Raw genomic sequence first — 22,329 nt, 5'->3', positions numbered from 1 at the left:
CCCCAAAGCAAAGGGCACTTCGCACAGTGGTTCATTCCTGGAAGATCCGCATGTGTTAGCAGCACAGAGACACAATGAGGCTCTGGGCTGAGGTCATTGTCAGCAGGGCTCTCTCTGTGGGTGTCTGGGGGGCATGAGGCAGTTGTGTGGGATGCAGGGCAGAGCCACACTGTGTGTCTCAGTGCGCCCCCCCATCCTTGGCTCCTGCCCACCAGATGCCGGCCACATCCCTCAGTGAGAATTTGGGCCCTGCCAAATTCCCAGACACCTCCAAAGTGCCCTAGCAGCCTGTGACAGCAAGTGGTGACCTCTGAGGGGGCCAGTTAACATTTGTGTGCCCTATTCTTACATCTACTTTGAGACCCACAGAAGCTCATGCTTGGCTTTGTACAAGCACGTGTTACCAGTATGCAACAGATGATCTCAAAATAAGGTATGATGAGCTGAGCAAGTCCAATTTACTTGCTGCCGACCACAAGTGAGGGGGGGCGGGGGCTCCGCCTGCTCCCATGTGCACGGCAGCCGTATAGGTAAGAGTCAGTGGGTCTCTCATCTTCATCTTCCCCAGCAGGCTGACCCGCCCACAGACACACCATTTCTCCTTTCTCCCCTCCTCATCCCAGGATGGTGTTTTTCCTGGAGGATGTGATGGCTTGTACGAAGCGCCTGCTGGAGTGGATAGCCGGCTGGCTCCCGCGCCATTTCATTGGGGCCATCCTGGTGTCACTCCCTGCTCTTGCAGTCTATTCACACATCACCTCTGAATTTGAGACAAACATACACGTAAGTAAAGGCCCAGTGGCTTTGTTTCTGGACTCTTGGGGACTCCCTTATCTTTTTTGTTTGTTTTAATAAGCCTGATGACTTGGGACAGCAGTTTAAATACAGGCCTCTAAAGAGGTACAAAGTCTTTTGTCACCACCTTGAGCTTGTCTTAAAAGACTTGCCTGGGACAGAACAGGCAGGGAAGGCAGCACGCGGCCTGTCTAGATGCTCGAGCCTGTCACTGGCCACGGACAGGGAGAGATGGGTACAATGCTGCCCTGCCCTGCCCAGCTCACACGTGACCTCTCCAACCTCACCTGCTGCTCACTGAGCTCCAAATCCGTTATTTTCCTATGCATTTTACAAAGCAGCATCTGTCCCACGTTCCCAGATACAATACAGTGCTCACCTGTCAAACTGGCACAGTTAGGTGACTGGCCTCTGGGCTGGCTGCTGTCAATCAGGGAAGGAGCTTCCGAGTTAAACCCCATGAAGACTGAATTAATGTCCTTGTGGAAAGTTCTATTTTTGGTGAAAGTGTAACATGAGCTGCCAGGCGGGCTGACTGCATTTGATACTTTAACACCAAATTACATTTCCGTTGGCATGTAGCAGCATGCCTGAAGGAAGGCTTTGTAGAGGTAACCACCTACACGGTGGCGGTGTCGAGACGGGTGGCCTACCTTCCCTTTCCTCCAGAATGATGTGTGCAGTTTCCACACATCTGGAGGAGAGTTTTAGTGCCAGTGCGAGCTTGCAGCCTAAAGCTCGGGGTGATTAACCCAACTATTTTATGATCTGTCCCTGAACCTGCCAGATACTTTGCGATATTTGTGTTGTTTTTATATCGAAAGATAAGTGAGTGAATCCTTTGATGTCAGTGTGCTCAGCTGGAAGTGAGGCAAGGGGCCCACACAGCGAGGGCAGGATGGGTCACTAACTGTGCCGGCCCCTCGTTGCAGTTCACCGTGTTCATGGGCTCAGCCGTCCTGATCACCGTCGTGCACTACTGTAACTTCTGCCAGCTCAGCTCCTGGATGAGGTCCTCCTTAGCCACCATCGCTGGGGCTGGGCCCCTGCTGCTGCTCTATGTCTCCCTGTGCCCTGACAGGTAGGCCTGTCTCTGTGCTCTGCGTCTGGTGCCCTCGCCAGCTGGGGCACTTTTCCTGACCTCGCTTCTCTCACATCCACGCTGATGCCCTCTCCCTCTGCTCTACCAGATATTGTCAAAACGTGACGCAGCTTCCAACATACACAATGTCAACATCCTAATGAAATGTCCAAACACTAATACGCAAAAGAAAGAAAAAGAAAATAATTCTTCATGACATACTCTGTATTTGCATATAGACATCCTCGAGTGATCCCCGCCTGGAAGACGTAGTGCAGTAGACACGTGCTTGAACTTACTTATGATGGAGAAGTAGGACCAGAAGCCATTTCATACGAGATGATCAAGAAAGTGAAGGAGTAGAGGTATAGGGAGACACAAGAATGCAAAGAGGAGGTTGGTTCTAACCTCACTTGAGTAAGGGTAATATACCCAGTTTGCAGGTTGCTGAAGGAAAGGAAGTGAAGAGGTAAGGTGCTCTTGCAAATGGCCTGGGCCTTATTTATAAATACTGACTCACTGTTGTGACATGTGTGTCATGACGTGAAACGGAATAATGCCCAGTCACTGGAAATATATCTTTTATCTTGAAATCTTTCCACATAATGAAGAACACTTTTAGTCTCTGGTATTCAAATGGCCTTCACAACCTTATCACTGGTAGATGCCAAGGAATAGATAGGATGGCGTGGGAAAAGAAAGGATCTGTGGGAGAGACCTGGAGGGACAGGAGCGGTTCTTACCGTCGTGCCACAAAAAATGAAAATATATAGGATGGCGATGATATGGGCTATATATAAAACATCCTGTATTCATGAAATCCAGTAAGAGCCCTGTCTTTCATGTGCCCTACTAATTGCATAATGTTTGATTCTTAGTCGTTAAAAACAGGTCTCAAATTGATTGTTGCACATTTGCAACTGGTTTTGCAGCAATCAGCCTTTTTCAACTAAATATGTAGTTGGAAATACAGTGATACATAAGAGAGCAGAATGCTCACAGTGAGTGGTTCCAAAAGTTTAGGATAATGTCTTAAAATCATTAAGCTTCTGTTTCTGTAACAAACTTCTCCTAAATATTGGACTAACTGCTTATAAAAACATTGTACTATTAACATATATTTAAAACCTGCTTTTTTATAATTACAGTGGGTTTAGGCTAGCAAGATATTTCAGAGTTACACAGGGCATTCCTTCATTGTGCCTTGCAGGACATCTAACATTCCTGGCTCCTCAAATTATTATGACAACCGGAAGGAGCCCCAACATTTCCAAAATGCCCTCTAGGAATGGCATTACTGTTGCTGAGAACCATTGCTTTAATAAGTTCAGAAGTAGAAGATGATCCAATTTGTTGCAATATCACACATGAAACCACCGTAGTGTATCTTTGCGTATTACCAAAGCAGTGGTGGGTAATGGACAAAGTAAGCATCCTTCTCCTCAGTTAGATTTAATAAAATACGACGACATGAAAGGCACTCAAGTATTCTGCAAATTAAGATCAAAAGGGAATTTTAAGCAGAACTGTCTTTCAGCATTTGAAAGGAAACTTTAATGAATAGTTAAATTACTTTAAGCAGAACAAAGAGTACATTTCCCTTTCTGAAGGTATGGCCATCTGGAATTAGGGTCATTATGAAGCTCTTTCCCAAGAGCATGGGATTCATCAGTCTGCCTTTTAACCTTTTAAAAGAACCATGATAAATACCCGCCAGCCACTTGCATTGTCATTCATTCACTGGTGTGGGGCTTTTCCACTTGGATCTGGAGGGACCAGAGTGATGGACCAACTCCATCACCTTTGTCCAGAATTCAAAGAGCAGATCTTGGGCTGCAGCTGAATCTCCCCTTCACCTAGTACTTCTCCCTACTTGCAGAATCCTTTGAGCCCATCCACCCGGCCATCAGCACTGAGCCTCACAGGGTAGGAAGCATGGGGAGTGGTGAACACAAATACAGACAGGCCCCCTGTGTAGGGGAGGGGATTTCTGAGAACCATGCCAGCATCGCAGGGGGCATGGACGTAAAAAGGACTGTGCACACGTGAAGAGGGACAGTGTCATAGTCGTGCCTAGGCAGGGAGAGAAGATGACATACGGCCTCAGAACGTGTCTGTGCTGTAACTCTTGCTTTCTTTCCTTCCCCGTGAAGTCATCTAACACCCCCTGTGATGATAAAAGCCACTCTAAGCCATCCCCTGGCCTCTGCTGCCCTTGGGGAGCTGCTTGCAGAAGCTTTGTAAGGTCCCCCTTTGCAGTGAGTGGGCAGGCAGATCTAGCGGACCAGGAAGTGTGGGGGTACGAGACTGATTTACTGGCCTGGGGGGATGCTTGGTGCAACAGGACTGCAGAAGAAGCTGTGAGGGGTGTGGAAAGGGTATCACATGTTGCAGGTCCTGCCCTGACACCAAGAGAGAGTTCTTTATTGTATGTGGTTTCCAAGCCCCAGGATGGGGATTTGATTGCTTTGGGCACACCGGGAGCAAAGTCTGGCCTCTCAGGTCAGCCAGCGTCTCCAGCAGTTCCTTTCTAAATCAGTCCTTTGTCACTGGGCATCGCTTTTGATCATGACTGGTTTCTAGCCTGTGGGACCGCGTGGAAAAGTCCTTACGTCACACGAGTGCCTTAGAGACTTCTTGTTTGGTTTTGCTCTTTGGTGATGGTACCTCCCTACCTGATGTGAAGGCCTGTCAGCTGCGTCACTGTCTCTGCCTGCTGTGATTTTTAGTTCACACATGATATCAAATTATAATAAAGAATCAACTATCCTTATTGTCTGACTTCATCTTCACATTAAAAAAAGGGAAATTGTTTTTAAAACTCTTCTCTGTTTCACTTTTATAACGCCTTCTTTGCTTTTTATAATAATATTTTTCTGCATTTTAATTTCAGTTCCATAGTAATTTCACACCTTGATGCAGGACGGAATTTCAGGTGAGCTTTTAACATCGTTCTTGTGTCAGAACAAACGAGGGTAACTCTATGAGTACTGTGTCTTTCTCAGCTTCCTAAAAAGCAGTCGTATCTTGAAGAAAAAGAATTATATGTAATTCTTAAAGGAATAAGTGGAAAATACCTGCTTGTTGAAATATCAGATCATAGTTGTAATATCTTATTGAGAAAACGAATGATTGTTAAGAACATACTAGATTTGGCTTAATTTTACATAAGATGTCAGCATGTTACACAGGAAATCTCTCAAGTCTAAGAAAGTACTTATTTTAATTCCCTAAAATATTTTGAAGTTACTAACTAGAAATTTGAAATAATAAATGCTAGACCCTTGCTTTACTATAAACATCAAACTAAAATCTGTATCAACTTAGAGTCAGAAATAAACATTAAATTATATAAGGCGCCTGGGTGGCTCAGATGGTTAAGCATCTACCTTCGGCTCAGGTCATGATCCCAGGGTCCTGGGATCGAGTCCTGCATTGGGCTCCCTGCTCCTTGGGAGCCTACTTCTCCCTCTGCTTCTCTCTCTCTCTCTCTCTCTCTCCCCCTTTCTCTCTCTCCTCTGTCTCTCATGAATAAATAAAATCTTTAAAAAGAACATTAAATTATATAAAACTATATAAAAATCTAGAAAAAATAGAATTAGTTTGCAAGCCTCTAAGAGGTAATTTTCCAGTCTTACAAATAATAGATAGAACCACACAGGCACAAAAATAAAAGACTGATTGGCACATTGATGGGATCGGGGGAATCAGAGCAGGCGGAGAAAAGCATCTCTGGGCCATTATATGAAGAGCTAAGACCTGCTTAAAAGACAAAAACCAAAAAAATTTACAAGAGGAAATGTAGGGAGAAGCTAACTATGTTACTGCTGAAGTCATTGCATATTTAAATAACTACGAAATCCTTTTGGTCTTTTACATTGTACCTTCAAGATGTTAAATTGTGCATACCCAGCCCAAGGGCTGGTACATTCATACCCGGGTGGGTGTTTATTTTGTTAAGCTGCCAGGCACTTATAACATATGGTTTATTTCTCACAATAACTTGACACGGTAGGTGACTTTGTCCCCATTTTCCAGATGAGGAAGCTGAAGTTCAGAGAAGTTAAGGAACCTGTCTGTGGTCATACAGCTAGTCGTCGGCAATGTTTAAACCCTGGCCTCCCTCACTACCAGGCCATGCTCTTTCTGCCAGGCCTCATTACTCCTCACAATGGTACATAGTTTTAGAAAGTACTTTGATGATCTACGAAAGTGTTCATAGCCTTTGACCTAATAATTCTGTTTTTTCTTATCTACCAAGGGGATAATTCAGCATATGATAAACGCCACCTGCCCAAAAATATCGATCACAATGGCTGATAACACTGAAAATCCGTCAGCAACTTCAGTTGCCAATAAAAAGAAATGAATTAAATTATGACCATGTGCTCAAATATTGCTGCTGTTAAGATGTAGCAATAAGAAAAACACTTACGTGAAACTGCATATGTCATGTAGCTACAGCCAGGTATTTCATTGTATAAATGAAAAAAATGTAAAATATGTCATAGTTATGATCTGGTAATGAGTGATTTTTTTTTGTTTCTACAATTAAAAAAATCTCTGTGGACACATAGGTAGTGGGAAGGAAATTTAAAGTATGGAACAAAGGTAGGATGCAGATGTGTTTCTATGATGATCACAACTATAGCATTTAAAATAAAACACTTAGCTTTTTTAAAGCAAACTTTTTATTGACGAATATATAACATTGCACAGAAAAGTATCCAGATCATAAGAACACAGCTCAGTGAATTTTCACAAGTGAGCACACCCCATTCACTGCCACTTGGACCAAGAAATAGGACATTACCAGTACCCCAGAAGCACCCTCTGTGTCCCAGCTTGGTGACCCCCAGCCTCGCATCTGTAGGCATAGATTTTAAATGGCACTGAAATACACCAAAATGTTAACAAATTCCATGTTAAGCTGGTTAGGTCCATGAGTGATCTTTGTTTTCTGTTTTTCTCTCTGTTTTAATCCCTCTTCTCCATGATAATGAATTATACTATATTTTACTCTAACTTCCAGTTATGACTTAATGTCCAACTATTAGGTCATAAATTGACTCTTGCATTTAGTCCCATAAAATTCCTCTTTCTGGAACTGACCTTTGCTATTTGAATTTGGGAATCTTTGTTCCTTGTGTAGTGGAATGAGAAATACAGGTTATTGATAGGAAGTGATTCTTTCCTACTTGTTCCAGATCTCTGTGGCATGGCAGCCCCTTGGGCACTAAGTGTAAATCTGTGTATTAGGACGCCCCTTTTAAACAGATGGAAGCAAACATCACAGTCTGTTTCCCTTTCTCTCTCTGTTCCACAATTCCCCTCCTCTGTCCAGAGGGTCTGGCCTGGGCCCCTCCCCAGAGTCAGGCCGTGCTACAGTAAGGAAAGCAAGAGTAGCAGCCTGCTTGAGGAAAGCCAGACACATCACCCATTTCTGCCACAGGGCTACAAAATCTGATTGGACCATTAAGATGATGTTAAGCTTTGGTGATGTCTACTCATAAAGGGGGCTGTTCCTCAATGTTACCACTTTGGAGAAACAGAAAGGTCACCTCCTGGGCGCCTGGGTGGCTCAGTTGGTTGGGCGACTGCCTTTGGCTTGGGTCATGATCCTGGAGTCCCGGGATCGAGTCCCACGTCAGGCTCCCTGCTCAGCGGGGAGTCTGCTTCTCCTTCTGACCCTCCTCCTTCTCATGCTCTCTGTCTCTCATTCTCTCTCTCGCAAATAAATAAAATCTTAAAAAAAAAAAGAAAGGTCACTTCCTAACCCAACAAGATGGACTCACCCAAGAGAAGATTTAATGCCTCCTGTTGCAGATTCTCTCCCTACTCTAAGCGAGTTAGAAGGCTTGCATGGCTGGACACAAATCTGTTTCAGTCATCTAAAATAATTCACTGTTTAGTACTTGAGATTCACGATATGTATTGCTATTTGATCAAATGACAAGAATAAGTGTGCTGTGTCTTATGATAGAGGCATTTTTTGGTTCCTAGCTCACAGGGGCCAAGTCATGGAACTTATGGCAGGGATCCCCAAGACCACCCCCAGAACAGGAATTCGCTAGGAGGATTCAAGACTCCATACATAGTTGTACTCGTGGCTGTGATTTATTACAGTGAAAGGACATAAAGCAAAATTAGCAGCGAGAAAAGGTACATGAGGTAGAGTCCAGAGGAAACCAGTTGCCAGCTTTCAAGAGTCCTGTCCCTGTGGCATAGTCCAGGACACTCTGAATTCCTCCAGCGGTGAGCTTGGACAGTGCAGATGAAATGTTGTCCACCACGGGAGCCCAACAGAGACTCCGTACCCTGGGTTTGTATTAGAGGCTGGCCACATAGGCATCTCTGCTGCCGGGACCAAAATTTCAGACACTCAGAAGGAAGGCACAGTCTAGGCACGGTGAGTCCCCCCTTATAAAGGAGGGGTGGGAACCTCCCCAAATCCAAGATCCTGATGCTAGCCTTGGGCACTCTTGCCAGTAGGCCTTTCTATGGATGGCAGCCTCAGGCCTGCTATGTTAACTGCTTTCTGCACAGAATCTGAGGCCAGTAGGGGCTTAGCGATACTCTGGCCCATCTTCAGTTTACGTGGGAGGAAATCGAGACCTAGAAATCTTGCCCAGGGTTCCAGAACTCTGCAGTGGTCCAGCTGGGACAGAGTTCCGGGATTCTTATTCCAAGGCCAGGACTTTTGTCACTGTGTTTCGTAGGGGACCATTATGGCCAGATTGATCAAGTTCGTTATATTTTATAATGTTCTGAAGTCACAGGTAACAGTAAAACTTATTAAATGCTCTGATTACAGAATTGAGTTTTCGGTGCCATGGAGCTATTGAAACTGAGGACCCATCCATTTTATATATAATTATATTTATATGGTGACTCGACCCATTGACACATAAAATCTAGAAGCCCACTCTGTGTGCTTTAGAAGCACATCAGGGTCCAGAATTTTTATGAACAGAGCAGTCACAGTTTTGTAAACAAACAGAAGAAAGACAAGAAGGAAATGCAACCCTCATTAACAGTTGATGGCCTCTGGATTATCAATAATGGATGAATCTTCTTTCTGCGTTTTCCCCTAAATTTCTTCTGATGAGAATGTAGTATTTTTAAGTGGAAAAAGTACCTCTAAAAAAGAAGCTTTCAAAGAGATGTGTTTGTGTTAATCTTCAGTCACAGCTGTTGCTCGTCAGCACCGTCCAACTACAGAACAGCCCCCCACCCCCCAAGAATGTGGAAATTTTTAATGGAATTATAAACGTGCAGTAGTTGAAGTGACTCAGCATTTCCAACTCCAGTAGTTTATCCCTTCTATAGACTCCCTTCTGTGCACGGGGATGGCATGGTGGCAGCGTTCCCTGGGGGAAAGGGATGGGCACAGGCCAAATGCCCAGGATTGGTCCCTGATTGTTACAGTACATGCATGTATTCGAATTTCTTACAACCACAAGAAAACCACAACTTTCTCATAGGAAAGACACTTATTTTATACCACTGTTTATGCTGTTTGAGTTTTTCGCAAGGTGCTACTCTTAAAAGTATACATATTGGGGCACCTGGCTCAGTTGGTTAAGCATCTGACTCTTGATCTCAGCTCAGGTCTTGAGCTCAGGGTCATGAGTTCAAGCCCTGTGTGGGGCTTCACGCTGGGCATGGAGTCTACTTAAAAAAAAAAAAAGTATACCTATTATTTGTAAAAATATTAACGGTCTTAAATGACTTTGACAAAACAGAACTAACTCAGTAGGGGGTAATGGTACATTGGCGGACTTTTATACAAGTAGGCAATAAAGAACTTACACTCATTGTAAAATTACACATCTATCAGAACTAAAGTTGGATTAGGAATCTAAAAAGTGAGTATGTCAGAGAATGTTAAATTTCTTGGGTATGTTGATGGTAGTGTGGTTACATAGGGAAATGTCCTAATTCTTAGGAGATGGGGACTAAAATGTTCAGGATCGAAGGGTCATGATGTCTGCAGCTTACCTTCATAATGTTCAGCGGGAAAGCTGTGTGCACCGCGCATGTGTGTTGACAGAGGGAAAGAGCAAAGCCTCAGAACGTCAGCAATTGTTGAATCCAGAAGAAGGGTGTACAGATGTATTATTAGTCTCTTAACTTTCCTATAGTGTTTAGAATTTTCTAAATAGAAAGTTTGCGGAAATGAAAAGATTTTTAAATCAAGGAGCTAAAGACTCCTGAAGAACAAAGCAGTCGCCAAGTAGTTACTCAGAAATCAGTTACAAAAATCAGTCTTTATCTTGGCACCTGTTCAGCCAGCCAGCTAAACAGGGTCAGGTAGCTTTTCGGCTGCAGGTCATTGACACGTTGAACTCCACAGACGTTGGTGCAGAGTGCTAGTTAGCTGGGCTGTTTCAGAACCCGCAAGTCGTGAGCAGCAAACTCTCCCTTAAAAGATGCACTTAAGAAGGTACATCCTTTCTCTTCTCTTTACTCTCCAGTTCCGAGGGGAATCCGTGCAATAGTTCCTTGCCGCGTGATGGCAGAACAGCCAGCCTGATTGGCCAGGAAGTGATTCTTGTCTTCTTCCTCCTGCTCTTGTTGGTCTGGTTCCTGAATCGAGAATTTGAGGTCAGCTACCGCCTGCACTACCACGGGGATGTGGAGGCGGACCTTCACCGCACCAAGATCCAGAGCATGAGGGACCAAGCCGACTGGCTGCTGAGAAACATCATCCCCTACCACGTGGCTGAGCAGCTGAAGGTCTCCCAGACCTACTCCAAGAACCACGACAGTGGAGGCGTCATTTTCGCCAGCATCGTCAACTTCAGTGAGTTCTACGAGGAGAACTACGAGGGGGGCAAGGAATGCTACCGGGTCCTCAATGAGCTCATCGGGGACTTCGACGAGCTCCTGAGCAGGCCAGGCTACAGTAGCATCGAGAAAATCAAGACCATCGGGGCCACGTACATGGCTGCATCGGGGCTGAACGGCGTCCAGTGCCAGGACGGCAGCCACCCGCAGGAGCACCTGCAGGTCCTGTTTGAGTTCGCCAAGGAGATGATGCGTGTGGTGGACGACTTCAACAGCAACATGCTGTGGTTCAACTTTAAACTCAGGGTCGGCTTTAACCACGGGCCGCTCACGGCGGGGGTCATCGGCACCACCAAGCTGCTGTATGACATCTGGGGCGACACTGTCAACATCGCCAGCAGGATGGACAGCACGGGGGTGGAGTGCCGCATCCAGGTGAGCGAGGAGAGCTACCGCGTCCTGAGCAAGATGGGCTACGACTTTGACTACCGGGGGACAGTGAACGTGAAGGGCAAGGGCCAGATGAAGACCTACCTGTACCCAAAGTGCATGGACAGTGGGGCCGTACCACAGCACCAGCTGTCCATCTCCCCGGACATCCGAGTCCAGGTGGACGGCAGCATCGGGCGGTCTCCCACGGACGAGATCGCCAACCTGGTGCCTTCTGTACAGAACGCGGACAAGGCGTCTCTGGGTTCCGAAAACAGCGTGCAGGCCAAGGACACTCACCTGTCCTTGAAGAGGCCATGGAAAGAGCCCCTCAAGGCTGAAGAAAGGTGTCGATTTGGCAAAGCCATAGAGAAAAGTGACTGTGAAGAAGTGGACGTGGAAGAAGCCAGCGAGCTCACCAGGCTCAACGTTTCCAAGAGCGTGTGACGCAGCACCCGTCGCTGCCACGGTGCTCTGCTCCTCGAAACACAATCATGTTTGTACTTGCCTGTTGTGCGTCCCGAGCACCACAGCCTCCATCGCTGGATGTGGCGCTGCGTGGTCATTGCCCTGACGTCTTTGTGCGCCACACACATCCGTCTCTTTGCTTTTTGTCCTCCGGAGCCCTGTCCCCTGGGTGTGAGCGTCAGCAGCATGGAGAACAAGTGCCTTCAGGGGTGGCCCGGCCTCGCATTTGGGAACATAGGCCGCCTGTGGAGATCGCGGCATTGGGTATTGCTGGACTTTTTAAACGAAGCTGTGGTTAAGATATCATTTTTATTGCTTTTTCTCACAAGACACTTTGGGTTTTTGTTTTGTTTTTGCTCGTACAATGTTTTTGCGGGTTTTTTCTTTTCTGTATACATACTAGTGTTTTCCAGTGACCTGACCTTTCTATGTAAACACATACACGCACACACACTTTCATTTATGAATCTGAGATCAAGTGCCAGTAACTCACTGTGAGGGGAGGTGGGGGGGCGTGGGCTGCAAGCAGCCCCCAGACAGGGTGGCCCACGCCCTCCCGACCTGCACCTTCCAGAGCACCCAGGCCCTCAGGGGCTGTGGGGCATTAGGGCTTCCTCCCTGTGCAGGCCAAGATTGCAGATGCTAACCAGTAGCAGAGCTTGTGAACCCAGGCCTCAGGTATTTAAAAACCGTGTTTCATTCTGCCCCAGACACCAAGGGGTCTTCCAGCTGGGAGCGAAGGGGTTTGTCTTTGAAGCTGAATCCTCTGAGAGGGAAACTCAAAATAAACGTCTGAGGGTTGCATTTATTTATTTATTTATTTATCAGGAAATGTGTGTTTTGGTGGAGGGGCGGCCAGGTCATTCTGGTGAAGGGACATAGGCTGGGTTGGGGGGAGGGGGTCTGTAGGGGGGACACAGAAGGATGAGAAGATGTCCATTAGTGCTTTGGCCACTCTGGGCCACTCAGGGGCTCCCCACACGGGCTGAGCAAGACCTGACCGGGCCTGGCCAGCGCTCCCTGGGATGGAGATGCTCTCAGCCACTAACGGGCACTGCCACTTCTGTCCAGAGGGCTGCAGATACATGCCCTTGGGGCCCTCCTGCTGCAGAGCCCTGCCCCGCGTGAGGCAGGAGGCCTGAGCCGAGCACAGCGGTGGGCAGGCAGTGCCAGTGGGCTTGGCTTGCACAAAGCTGAGAAATTTCTCATCCTTTCCTGTTCTTGGCTTGTGCAGGGCCTGTGTGTGGCAGGTTTGAACCCGGTGAATCCCAGCCCTCTTTTGATGGCGTTCTCATGCTGTGTGTAGGGACAGAATCATCCGCATGCACACGAGGTGTTGAGCTAGGGCAAGGAGAGGAAACCTAAGGAAAATCACTTCTGGGCCCTTTGTTGCTGATCCTGTCTGTGATGACATTTTGCCATGTTGAGTCTGGAGCATATGTAGAGTTGAACTGAGGCTCGTGTTGCCCTGTCATCAGCATAGTTACTTTCAAGGTGACTCTAGCGTACGGTTCACAGGATAGTTTGAGGACTAGCTCCTTCTCTGTTTAAGGTCTTCATTGGCATTTGCTGTGCATTTTCTTTTCGCTGCTAAATCTCTGTATAGACTATCACATCTACATCAAGTCCCATTATCAGTCCCCCCCTCCCAAAATTCATCGAGAATCTGCCATTTCTGGCATCAGGAAATACTGATTCTGATGGGTCAGCTCCCCAGGGGGGACACGCGTGGGGTGGCCTCCCAGCAATGCAGCCATAGCCAGGATCTTGACGTCCCAGGGAGTCGAGAGCATTCTCGGTAACTAAGATCTTCCTTCAGGTTTTACTGTCAGTTTTTTGGTCTTCCAATGCTGGAGGAAGGATGGTGTGACAATACCTCTTGCTTCTAAAGAATGTATTCTTATAAGATACTGCAGAATTTTTATTTTTATTTTTATTTTAAAACACTACCCGACACTGTCCTTGTCCATAGGGACTGTGGGCATGTTAGGGACTCCTCCCATCAGTGTTGAGGCATGTATTTGAGTGTGGTCCTCTCCTTTTGCCTTCTGTCCTCAGGCTCTGTAGCTCTGGCAGCAGCTAAGGGGCTGGGTGTTTGCCGACGGGTCGCCTGCATCTCTGCTGTTCCACTCAGAACATGTCCTACAAGGTTCGTCTCTGCACATGCTTCCTCCCCAGCACATTCTCTTTTCCCTTCCCCTCCTGCAAAGGTGTTTGTGATTCCTGATCATGGGAAGCCGCAGACCGCAGGGAGAGGGTCTTAACATCTGGCGATCTGGTCCAGCAGCGTGTGCATTGAAGCCTTTGATGGTTGGCTCACCCAGAGTTTCAAATTGTCTTTTAAAAAAACACCCCGAGCCTTCCTAAATCACCAGTACAGATGTTCTTTCTGGGCCACCAGGCGACTTGGGTCCTTCCCAGTTCCCTGCCCTGAAGCATACCTCAACGCAGGAGCACAGAATCTCTGCAACAGAAACGCCGTGTATCCAGCTCCATTGGCGTTGAACAGAGAATCACTGAGGACAGGCCCCTGAGCAGCGGTTCAAGTGCTACCAATATGACGGATGTGCTCTTCACAGAGGCAATACCTCTTACGAACTTAGGTCAGGAAGCAATATTTCAGAATTGAATGTGTGTAAATAGTCGCTTTGAGTTGCAATTGCCGTTTTCTTCTTGGCCCCAAGTCAGATCAAATTATACACACACACACACATACACACACACAATATGTATATGTGTGTGTGTGTGTATATATATATATGCATATATATATATATATATATATAAACAAGCACACCTAATTTTATCCAGTGCAAACAAATGTAGAGCATCAGTTATGAAGCCCTTAAGTAGCTTGAAGAGTCACACCGATTATGCAACACCTGCACGCGACTCCATTAACCCTGACTCCACTCTTGGAGGCAGCACCTGCACATTTGCACATGACACTGAGAGCCAGAGGGCCGCGTGCTTCCCGCTACGTGGACTGTAATAATGTGTAGTTTCCAAAGATCTGTCTGCGTTTGCATTTCTAGATTTTTGAGGTAAGCGTTTTTTCGCTGGTTGTTTCAGAAAATCACATCATGCCTAGAACCTGAAATTAAATTAACAAGAACCAACTGTTTGCATTTTCCATCTTTCCTTCACTCTGCTCTTTTTAAATTGTTAACTCTAATTATTTCAGAATGCATCCACTCAAGAAATGGATATTAAAATATTCTAAAATCTAAATATTTGATGCCTGGTATTTCCTCGTTGAAAAGATCAGTTAACACTTCAGAAATCAAGGCACTCCTTATTCCCTGTGATTTGTGGCTAAAATAAGATTTGCTTTTCTTTCACATCATGACTTTGAAAACAAGACAGCTAAAAAAAACAACAAAACAACCCTATTTATGTATGTGGTTTCTTTCTTTTTGTTTAATGGACATATTTGCTACAGTTAACTTCGACTGAAAAATATTTTTATGTGGAAATTAAAAAAAAATAAAGCAGGTTATAGGACAAGTTTGGCTTGCAACGATATCCCTATTTTATTAGGCCTTCTAAATCGTTTTTCCTGCAAGATCTTAGGAGAAGGAATTGACTGAGAAAATGAAGTAGGTTTTCTGAAAAGACACACCTACACAGCCTGTTCCTGAGGGTGTCTATCAGGGGAAGTCACAGACCCATCTCAGAATCCATTTAAAGTCACAGTCACTCTTCCCAAAAACACATACATGCCATTTGTAAGTATCTCAGAGGTTCACAACACCTCCAGGTCCGAAGCAAAACCATAGATCTGTTGGGGTGTAGAGCCTTTTCCCCTACGAAGTCTTTCCTGGTGACTACAGTATTTATCAGCAACTTCAGAGCACAGGATCCTCTTGTAGACTCAGCAGAGGAAGGTGAAGATGTGGTCCCCCAGTCCTTGTTCATCACCTCACAGGGATCAAGCTTCTAGATGGTTCTCTGCTGGAACCTGGTGCTTATGAGGGCATTACGGGTTGATGTGGGCATCCTTCCCTCCTGAGCCCTAGGAAACTTTCTGGAGGTCAGGGAGTCGTGGTCTGTGCTACACCAGAGGTCATGTGAGAGCGTGGGTCTCTCTACTCGAAGGGGTGCCCCGGGGACTTTTGAGGACTTGGCAGTCACGAAAGACGGCCCCTAATTTTTTGCAGTAAGCCTCAGAACTTAGCCTTTGTGGTTTCTCTCTTGCATGTGGTTGCTTTTCTCTGCTGTGGGGAATCTCCTTGTGGCCACCTGGAATAGATCCCAGGTGCCAGGAAAAGGAAACTAACTGGGGAAGAGATAAGTAAAAGGAAGTGATTAAGAAAAGTACACACTTGCACACCCTATACGTGTAAATTAAAAATCTTCCCATGTCTATTTTTATACACTTCCTACATGAAAATTGTTTTTTTTTTAATTATGTGACTCCAAAGAGTTATCACTGTATATTAGAGTAACGTCAGTTTGGGGAATTCTCCCTGTTCCCTTTGGGCCCACATGCCAGAAGGAGAAGCAAATTAAGTGGTTGTGTATCAGGAGCCAAGGGCCGCCTGAAATCTCAGTCATCGAAAGCAGTGACCTTAACCTTTCTTGGCTCACAGAGCCTGTGATAATCTGATGACAGTTATGGCTATTTTCTCCAGAAACACACACACACACACACACACACACACACACACACACACACACACACACACACACACACCCTTTTAATGTTGCATATAATTTCATGATAATCTGATGACAGTTATGGCTCTTTTCTCCAGAAACACACACACACACACACACACACACACCCTTTTAATGTTGCATATAATTTCATGAGTCCCCAGATTCAAATAAAGTTCCCCCGATCTGCAACAACTAAGGAATGATGAGTTTTTATTATAACTATCTGCTGGTGAGGTTTCCAAGCATTTCCGGACTGCATTGGAAATTCGGTTCCCCATGTTAATGCTGCTTTGTTTGCATATGCATTCCCAAGCAAATGATATTTTCGTGTTTTATGTTTGGATTCGCTAAATATATTCAAGGAGCCACTCAAAGGACTTTACAGTTTCACAAAGTCAGATTCTTCCCAACAGATAAGGAACACTCAGCCAGCTGAGTACCTACGACGTGCCAAATAATGCCAAACCTCCCTTTATTTGGGCTGTTGAAGTTGCCATGAGGCTTGAGAATATTCGAGCAACAGCTGTGATCAGAGATGCTGCTTTTCCTATTGCTTTCCTGCTGCGAATTCTTCAGTAGGTGGAAGGGTGGTTCCAGGTATCTAGGTTGGCACAGCGACGTCCTTTCCTTACTGATGTGTTTACACAGCGGCTTCTCAGTGTCATCTGTAAACAAAGAGATGATTTTTATATTCATGATCTTAAAGAGTATTCAGTCTTTGAGGAAAGAACAACGCATGAGAAACAGAGAAAACAACTTGTACCCGTATTGTGTTGGTCCCTCATGGGGAGAGCAGGCCACTCCACATACAACTCGTGAAATCATCTGTTTCCATTGTTAAAACCATCCTCCAGATGGTAGTTGGGGCCCCAGCATGAGGGTCTCAGAACAAGGCACTGGCTTGGACTGATTTGGCTGGTGGGAGCCTTTCCGGAAGAGCACCACCCAGTAAAGCGTCTCCCTGCCCTCCCAGAAAGAAGCGCCGGTGGCGGGGAGGGCTGGGGGCTGTGAGCAGAGGTCTCTGCCCGTCCTGTCTCCGCCTGTCTCTGCCCTGGGCCCTGTCACCAGGCAGGCAGCAGCTTCTGGCAGGGGGCAATCTTCTGAACAAATTGCTCTCTCATTTTCCTCTGATTTTTTTGCTCTTCTCAGCAAACAAAATTCTTGCCACATAGGTTGGAAGGGCAGTGGACGGTGTCGGAAAGGAGGAATTGTTTGGATTTGTCCACGTGATCCTGGGAAAAGGAAGAGGAATGGGAAAGGGAAGAGCTGCACACCTACACGCTTGCGGGACTGACTCCCTTGTGACACCCTTGTGCCCAAGGCAAACCTCATGGCTCACCGCGCCTTTGCTTGGGAAGATCTCCATTCACCTTCTCCCTGGCTTCCAGCCTCTTGGGTCTCCAGCCCTGACCTCTTGGGAGTCCTCCCACCGAGGACCAGCCAGCCCCACCTCACGGACAGCCATGCCTCTCCAAGGACACAGGTGCCTCCATTCTACCAGCTCCCCACCCCCCTTCCACCGCTCTCTTTGACCTCCCAAGTAGGTTTCAGTTCCATGCCAGATGCCATCCTCACTGTCTAACTTCAGGAATACGGATAAACCTGCAGAAGCACAGCAAGCTGCCATTTTATTGATTGAAAGAAAATAACCCATTCAGTTCTCACCTAGGCAAACATGTCTCAAAGAGCACATAAAGCAGTTTCCCGTTACAGCTTCCACCAAAGAACTTAAGACACAGGGGACCCGTTGGTCTTCATAATGCCTCACCTATGTGCGTAGGCAGAGGTGTTTTTTCTGTACAACAGATTGCAGAGCTGAACTTAGCGGAGGGTCTTGCCCTGGTCCAGCTGGTTGCAGCCCAGTTCCCAGCTACAGAGCTGGAACCCGGAGCATGCTGCCAAATCCACATGACTGCCTGTCATGGCCTCCCCCTTCCTTGGTCCCTCATGGGGGACTTAGTTCTTTCTTGGCAAAGAGAGAACTAAGATTCCAGGGGGTGGAGTGGGTCATCGTGCAATTAAATGGTGAAATTAGACAGTAGGTCCCTATGTGCCCAAGTACACGTAAAATACACCTCCCCTTCTCTACCTCTCCCCTTCTTTTTATAAGACTGGCTACTTGAATTCAATGTGGAATATTTAAGTGATTACCTAGTGTGTGCTTACAATGGAGATGTTTTAAAATTATTCCAGTGTCCGTATGGACTTGTGTCCGTGTGCTAACCAAGAGTGCCAGGGGAATGCAGAGTTTGCAACTCATCAGTGCCTTCAGAAAGATCTGTGGAAAGCACAGGTTATGTTGCTGTCCTGTTCTTCCTGCAAACAGAACAGAAACAGATTGCTTACCTTTAACATAAAATCAGGTTTCCCCCCCCAACCGTTGATTACACAATAAATTATTATGTATAATGTTGGGTCATTTTAAAAACATATATCTGGGGGCGCCTGGGTGGCTCAGTTGTTAAGCGTCTGCCTTCGGCTCAGGTCATGATCCCAGCGTCCTGGGATTGAGCCCCGCATCAGGCTCCATGCTCTGTGGGAAGCCTGCTTCTCCCTCTCCCACTCCTCCTGCTTGTGTTCTCTGTCTCTCTCTGTCAAAAAAAAAAAAAAATCTTAAAAACATATATCTGTACATCTCAAGTATTTCAAGGAAGTATTAGAGGGAAAACTATAACTTGGCTGTTTAACTTGAAATATCACAGAACATAATTTGCAGTTTCCACCAATTTGGGGCTCTTGGGTAAAAAATGGACCTTATTGACTATTCACAAAGGACTGAGGAAGCCAGTAGTTTAATTTTTAGCAGCAAGTCTCGTTATGTGGTGGGTTGGTGGAACTTTTCTTTGGTACTTTTGGTTTGCCGGAATGTTATCTCTTCCTCCTCAAGAGTAAAGACTTCTGATGGCATCACAGATATGTTTGGAATGTTCATTTAGCACAGGAGAATATGGCTGAATATTGTCCCTGATCTCCTGTTTCTATTATTAATTACATGACGAGTTGTACTTTCCAAAAATTTCCGTCAAGGACTTCCATAGACTTCTAAAGATCCTAATCTACCACAATACCTGGAGAGCATTTGGATTTGTTTGTTTGTTTTTAATATTGAAAAATGTAATTTACATGAACTTTCAGGAAATTAGTTCGATTGAAACCTAACAAGATAAGGTAAAACTATTTGGAAAAATAAAAGATTTGAAAGAGTCATCCAGATAATTTAGGATAAAAGCATCCTTTTTCCTAAAATATTGCTAATGAGACAAAGTGAATTGATTGCACAAATCACACAATGATCCAAATTCTTCCATTCACGTTTCTTGGGCAACCAATACAAGGGGTCATTTCAATGCTTTCAGTATCTCCTTTCCAAATTTCCTCATCTCCTTCTTCAGCCGCCCGTTTTGTTGGCAGAATTATAGTAGGCACAGACCTGTGTGCTTTGAGAGGAAACTTAGTGTGTTCTAGTGAACTTACCATCCCAAACTCTGCCTGTGTTCCCAACCAGTGGCTCCTGCCACCGCCTCAAACACAAGACCTCTGTCATCAGTGTCCACAGCAGCAGTCCCTCCGATGACTTCTAGCGGGAGTGTGGCCAGTGCCAGCGTGAACGTCCGTGTGCCCTGAGACAGTCGGGCAGTGAGCAAGAGACTAACTCCCTTTCCCCTAGTTCCTCTGCCGTGCAAGAAGACAATGTCCAAGTACCTACATGGCGCCTACCCTCCTGCTGCCTCTTTGTCTTCTTGGTGAACTGTGGTGTCCTTCATGTCGCGCTTGTCACACTTACCCCTCCCCCGTCTGTACCTCACACATGGGCCCAGCTTCAGATGCTCCAAGCCCCTCGCCATAAACTGCCACCAGGTCCTAGGCGAAGGCTGTGGCACCCACCGCCCTTCAGGAAATAATCTCCAAGACTCTTCTGGTTTTAGCTCCAAGAAGCTGCTGGAGCAGCAAGCTGTGAATTGGGAATCTGAACTGAGCTCACAACGTGGATATTCCGGGGCCATCCCAGGCAGCAGCAAGCCTGACTCTCAGAGACCCCCACCAGTTCCCAGTATCCTGGGATCCCCAAAGCTGCTGTTGGACTTGGGGGAGGTCAGGGACAGAGCAGAGGACCATCCGGGAACGCCCAGAGAAATGGATGTCACCAAAAGCAGTTCACCAGCGTCCGTGACCAGGTGCCACAGGTCTTGGATCCCAAGCAGCCCTTTGCCACCTCTGCCCCTCTCAAGTGCCATGGTTGCAGGTGCACCATAAGCCATCAGACAGGGTGGGCCAGGCAGGGGGTCCAGGTGCCCCCTCTTCATGCTACAGCATCCAACCGAAGCACCAATCACAACACACAGATGAGCATCCAGTGAAAAACCCAAAGCCTTAACATCCTCTTGGAAATCCTGTGTCAACTTCATGACCTGTAACAGACAGCATTTTAGGATGAGACATCCCTGAGATCTCCAGTTACTAAAATCACCTTCCAACCGTCTCAGTCCGTGCAGTGATCCTTACACCAAAACCAATTCTGTGAGGCACGCAAGTCCTAATGTAACCCGATGCGCCAACATCGCCCCGTCCAGCTTTGTCCTGACAGGTTCCCAGGGCGTGAACTCCCCGTTCATGGCAGTGAATCACTGTGGAGGGGCAACGGGTTTTGTTCAAGCAGCCTTTTGACCTGTGGATGGTCGTACGTTCCACCTGAAACCTGGCATTCTTTCACACACGTGCTGACAGAGAGCCTCCTATGCATGGGGCTTTGCTTCTTGCTTGTCATGAAACACAGAAAGAAACCACAGATTCTAAATGATCTTTCCATTCCCAAAGCATGGATAGCTTTCTTTTTAAATCATATTTTCTAGGAACTGCTTGTGGCTCTTTCTTTCATCTCCTCTGAACACATTCTCTTCCTTCTCTCTTCTGACAGAAGCACTCTTGGGAGGGGAACTTGAAGGTTGCTTTCAGTTAAAGGGAAGGAGCCTAACTGTAAATAAAAAAAAAAAAAAGATACATCAGAAATGGCTTATGCTTTGTCAACCACCAAAACCAGGAAGAATTATATCTATGAAATTTTAAGCTATATCTGTATACAGATAGGATCACAGTATCTTTAATTCATTACTACAGACCTTGTAATCTGCTGTGTACTAAACTGCTGTCCTGTATTAGAGAAAACTCCACACTAGACATCGAGAAGGCTGGGAAAATAATTCAAAATACAGTACAATTAACTCCTATTTTGTTATTTATCTATTCTGGGCTTGGCACAATTTCAAATAGAAAATGTGCTTCGTATAAATTATCAATCAGAAAATGTGTTCATCTGCAGGAATCCTGAAACCTCTCTTTAACAACACGGACTCATGTAGCTTACCCGCGTGTATGCACATGCACCGTGCAGACCAAGGGTGTGGGAAGCGGGAAAAGGTGCTGCAGGCCTCCTTCCAGCCTGCCTTCTGGGGCAGGGCGGCCATCAGCTCTTCCTAGCTGGAGTCGATGTGTCAGGAACACACAGTGTGGCTGCAAGTTCCCGGGGCCTCAAATGCCAGGGTTGGCAAGTTCATTAGGCCTTCGACTCAGGCAGGAACTTTTGCAGACAAGCACATAGGGAGCTCGAAGAAGTGTGCTCTCCCTGGGGATCTCTCTCCCCACTCCCAAGTGGAAGGTGATGCCTCTCTGAATCGCAGATAGGACACACTACTGCATGTCTGGTGTGAGCTTTCTCTGTGATTTCTCTGGAGTTTGTTCGACACCGAGCTGAGCTCACAGACAGAAGTGAACCCAAACTTGTTTTCTTTGGATTGCTTGGAGCAAAAATGGAAAAAAAGGGCTCATTTTTTCCAGTGATTTTTTAAATCAATAGTACAGATCCAAAGTAAGCATTTATTCACTGGCCCAGTTTCCCAATCTTTTCGCTTAGAAGTGTGACTGCCAATTCCCTGGATTGTAAGAATACGCTGAAAACAAGCCGACAAGCTGAGGCGCCCGGGAATCGTAGAAAGCTCTTTCCAAGTGTGGTTGGGTCACCTTCCCTGTGCAGACTGTTAGGTGTGTACTTCTTAGCTCTGAGTGTGACTTTTTTTAGCTGGTGTTGGGTAAACAGGTGTGTGAAGCTG

At 46.1% G+C, this 22,329-nt stretch overlaps 1 protein-coding gene across 1 annotated transcript in view; it reads left to right on the top strand.

Moving 5' to 3' along the window:
* The window catches only part of ADCY9 (adenylate cyclase 9), a 115,811-nt gene extending 103,440 nt beyond the window's left edge, over positions 1-12,371 (top strand). Inside the window, exons 8-11 of the mRNA XM_027611017.2 lie at positions 624-783; positions 1,728-1,876; positions 4,770-4,811; positions 10,354-12,371. Coding sequence (XP_027466818.1) covers positions 624-783; positions 1,728-1,876; positions 4,770-4,811; positions 10,354-11,542 — 1,540 coding nt within the window. The 3' untranslated portion in view covers positions 11,543-12,371. The remainder of the gene's footprint in view (positions 1-623; positions 784-1,727; positions 1,877-4,769; positions 4,812-10,353) is intronic.
* The last annotated feature ends 9,958 nt before the right edge of the window (positions 12,372-22,329 follow it).

This window comes from Zalophus californianus, chromosome 10 (genome assembly GCF_009762305.2).
Source record: "Zalophus californianus isolate mZalCal1 chromosome 10, mZalCal1.pri.v2, whole genome shotgun sequence".
NCBI lineage: Eukaryota > Metazoa > Chordata > Mammalia > Carnivora > Otariidae > Zalophus > Zalophus californianus.
Note: the sequence above shows the minus strand (reverse complement) of the source record. Positions and strands in the feature narration are given on the sequence as shown.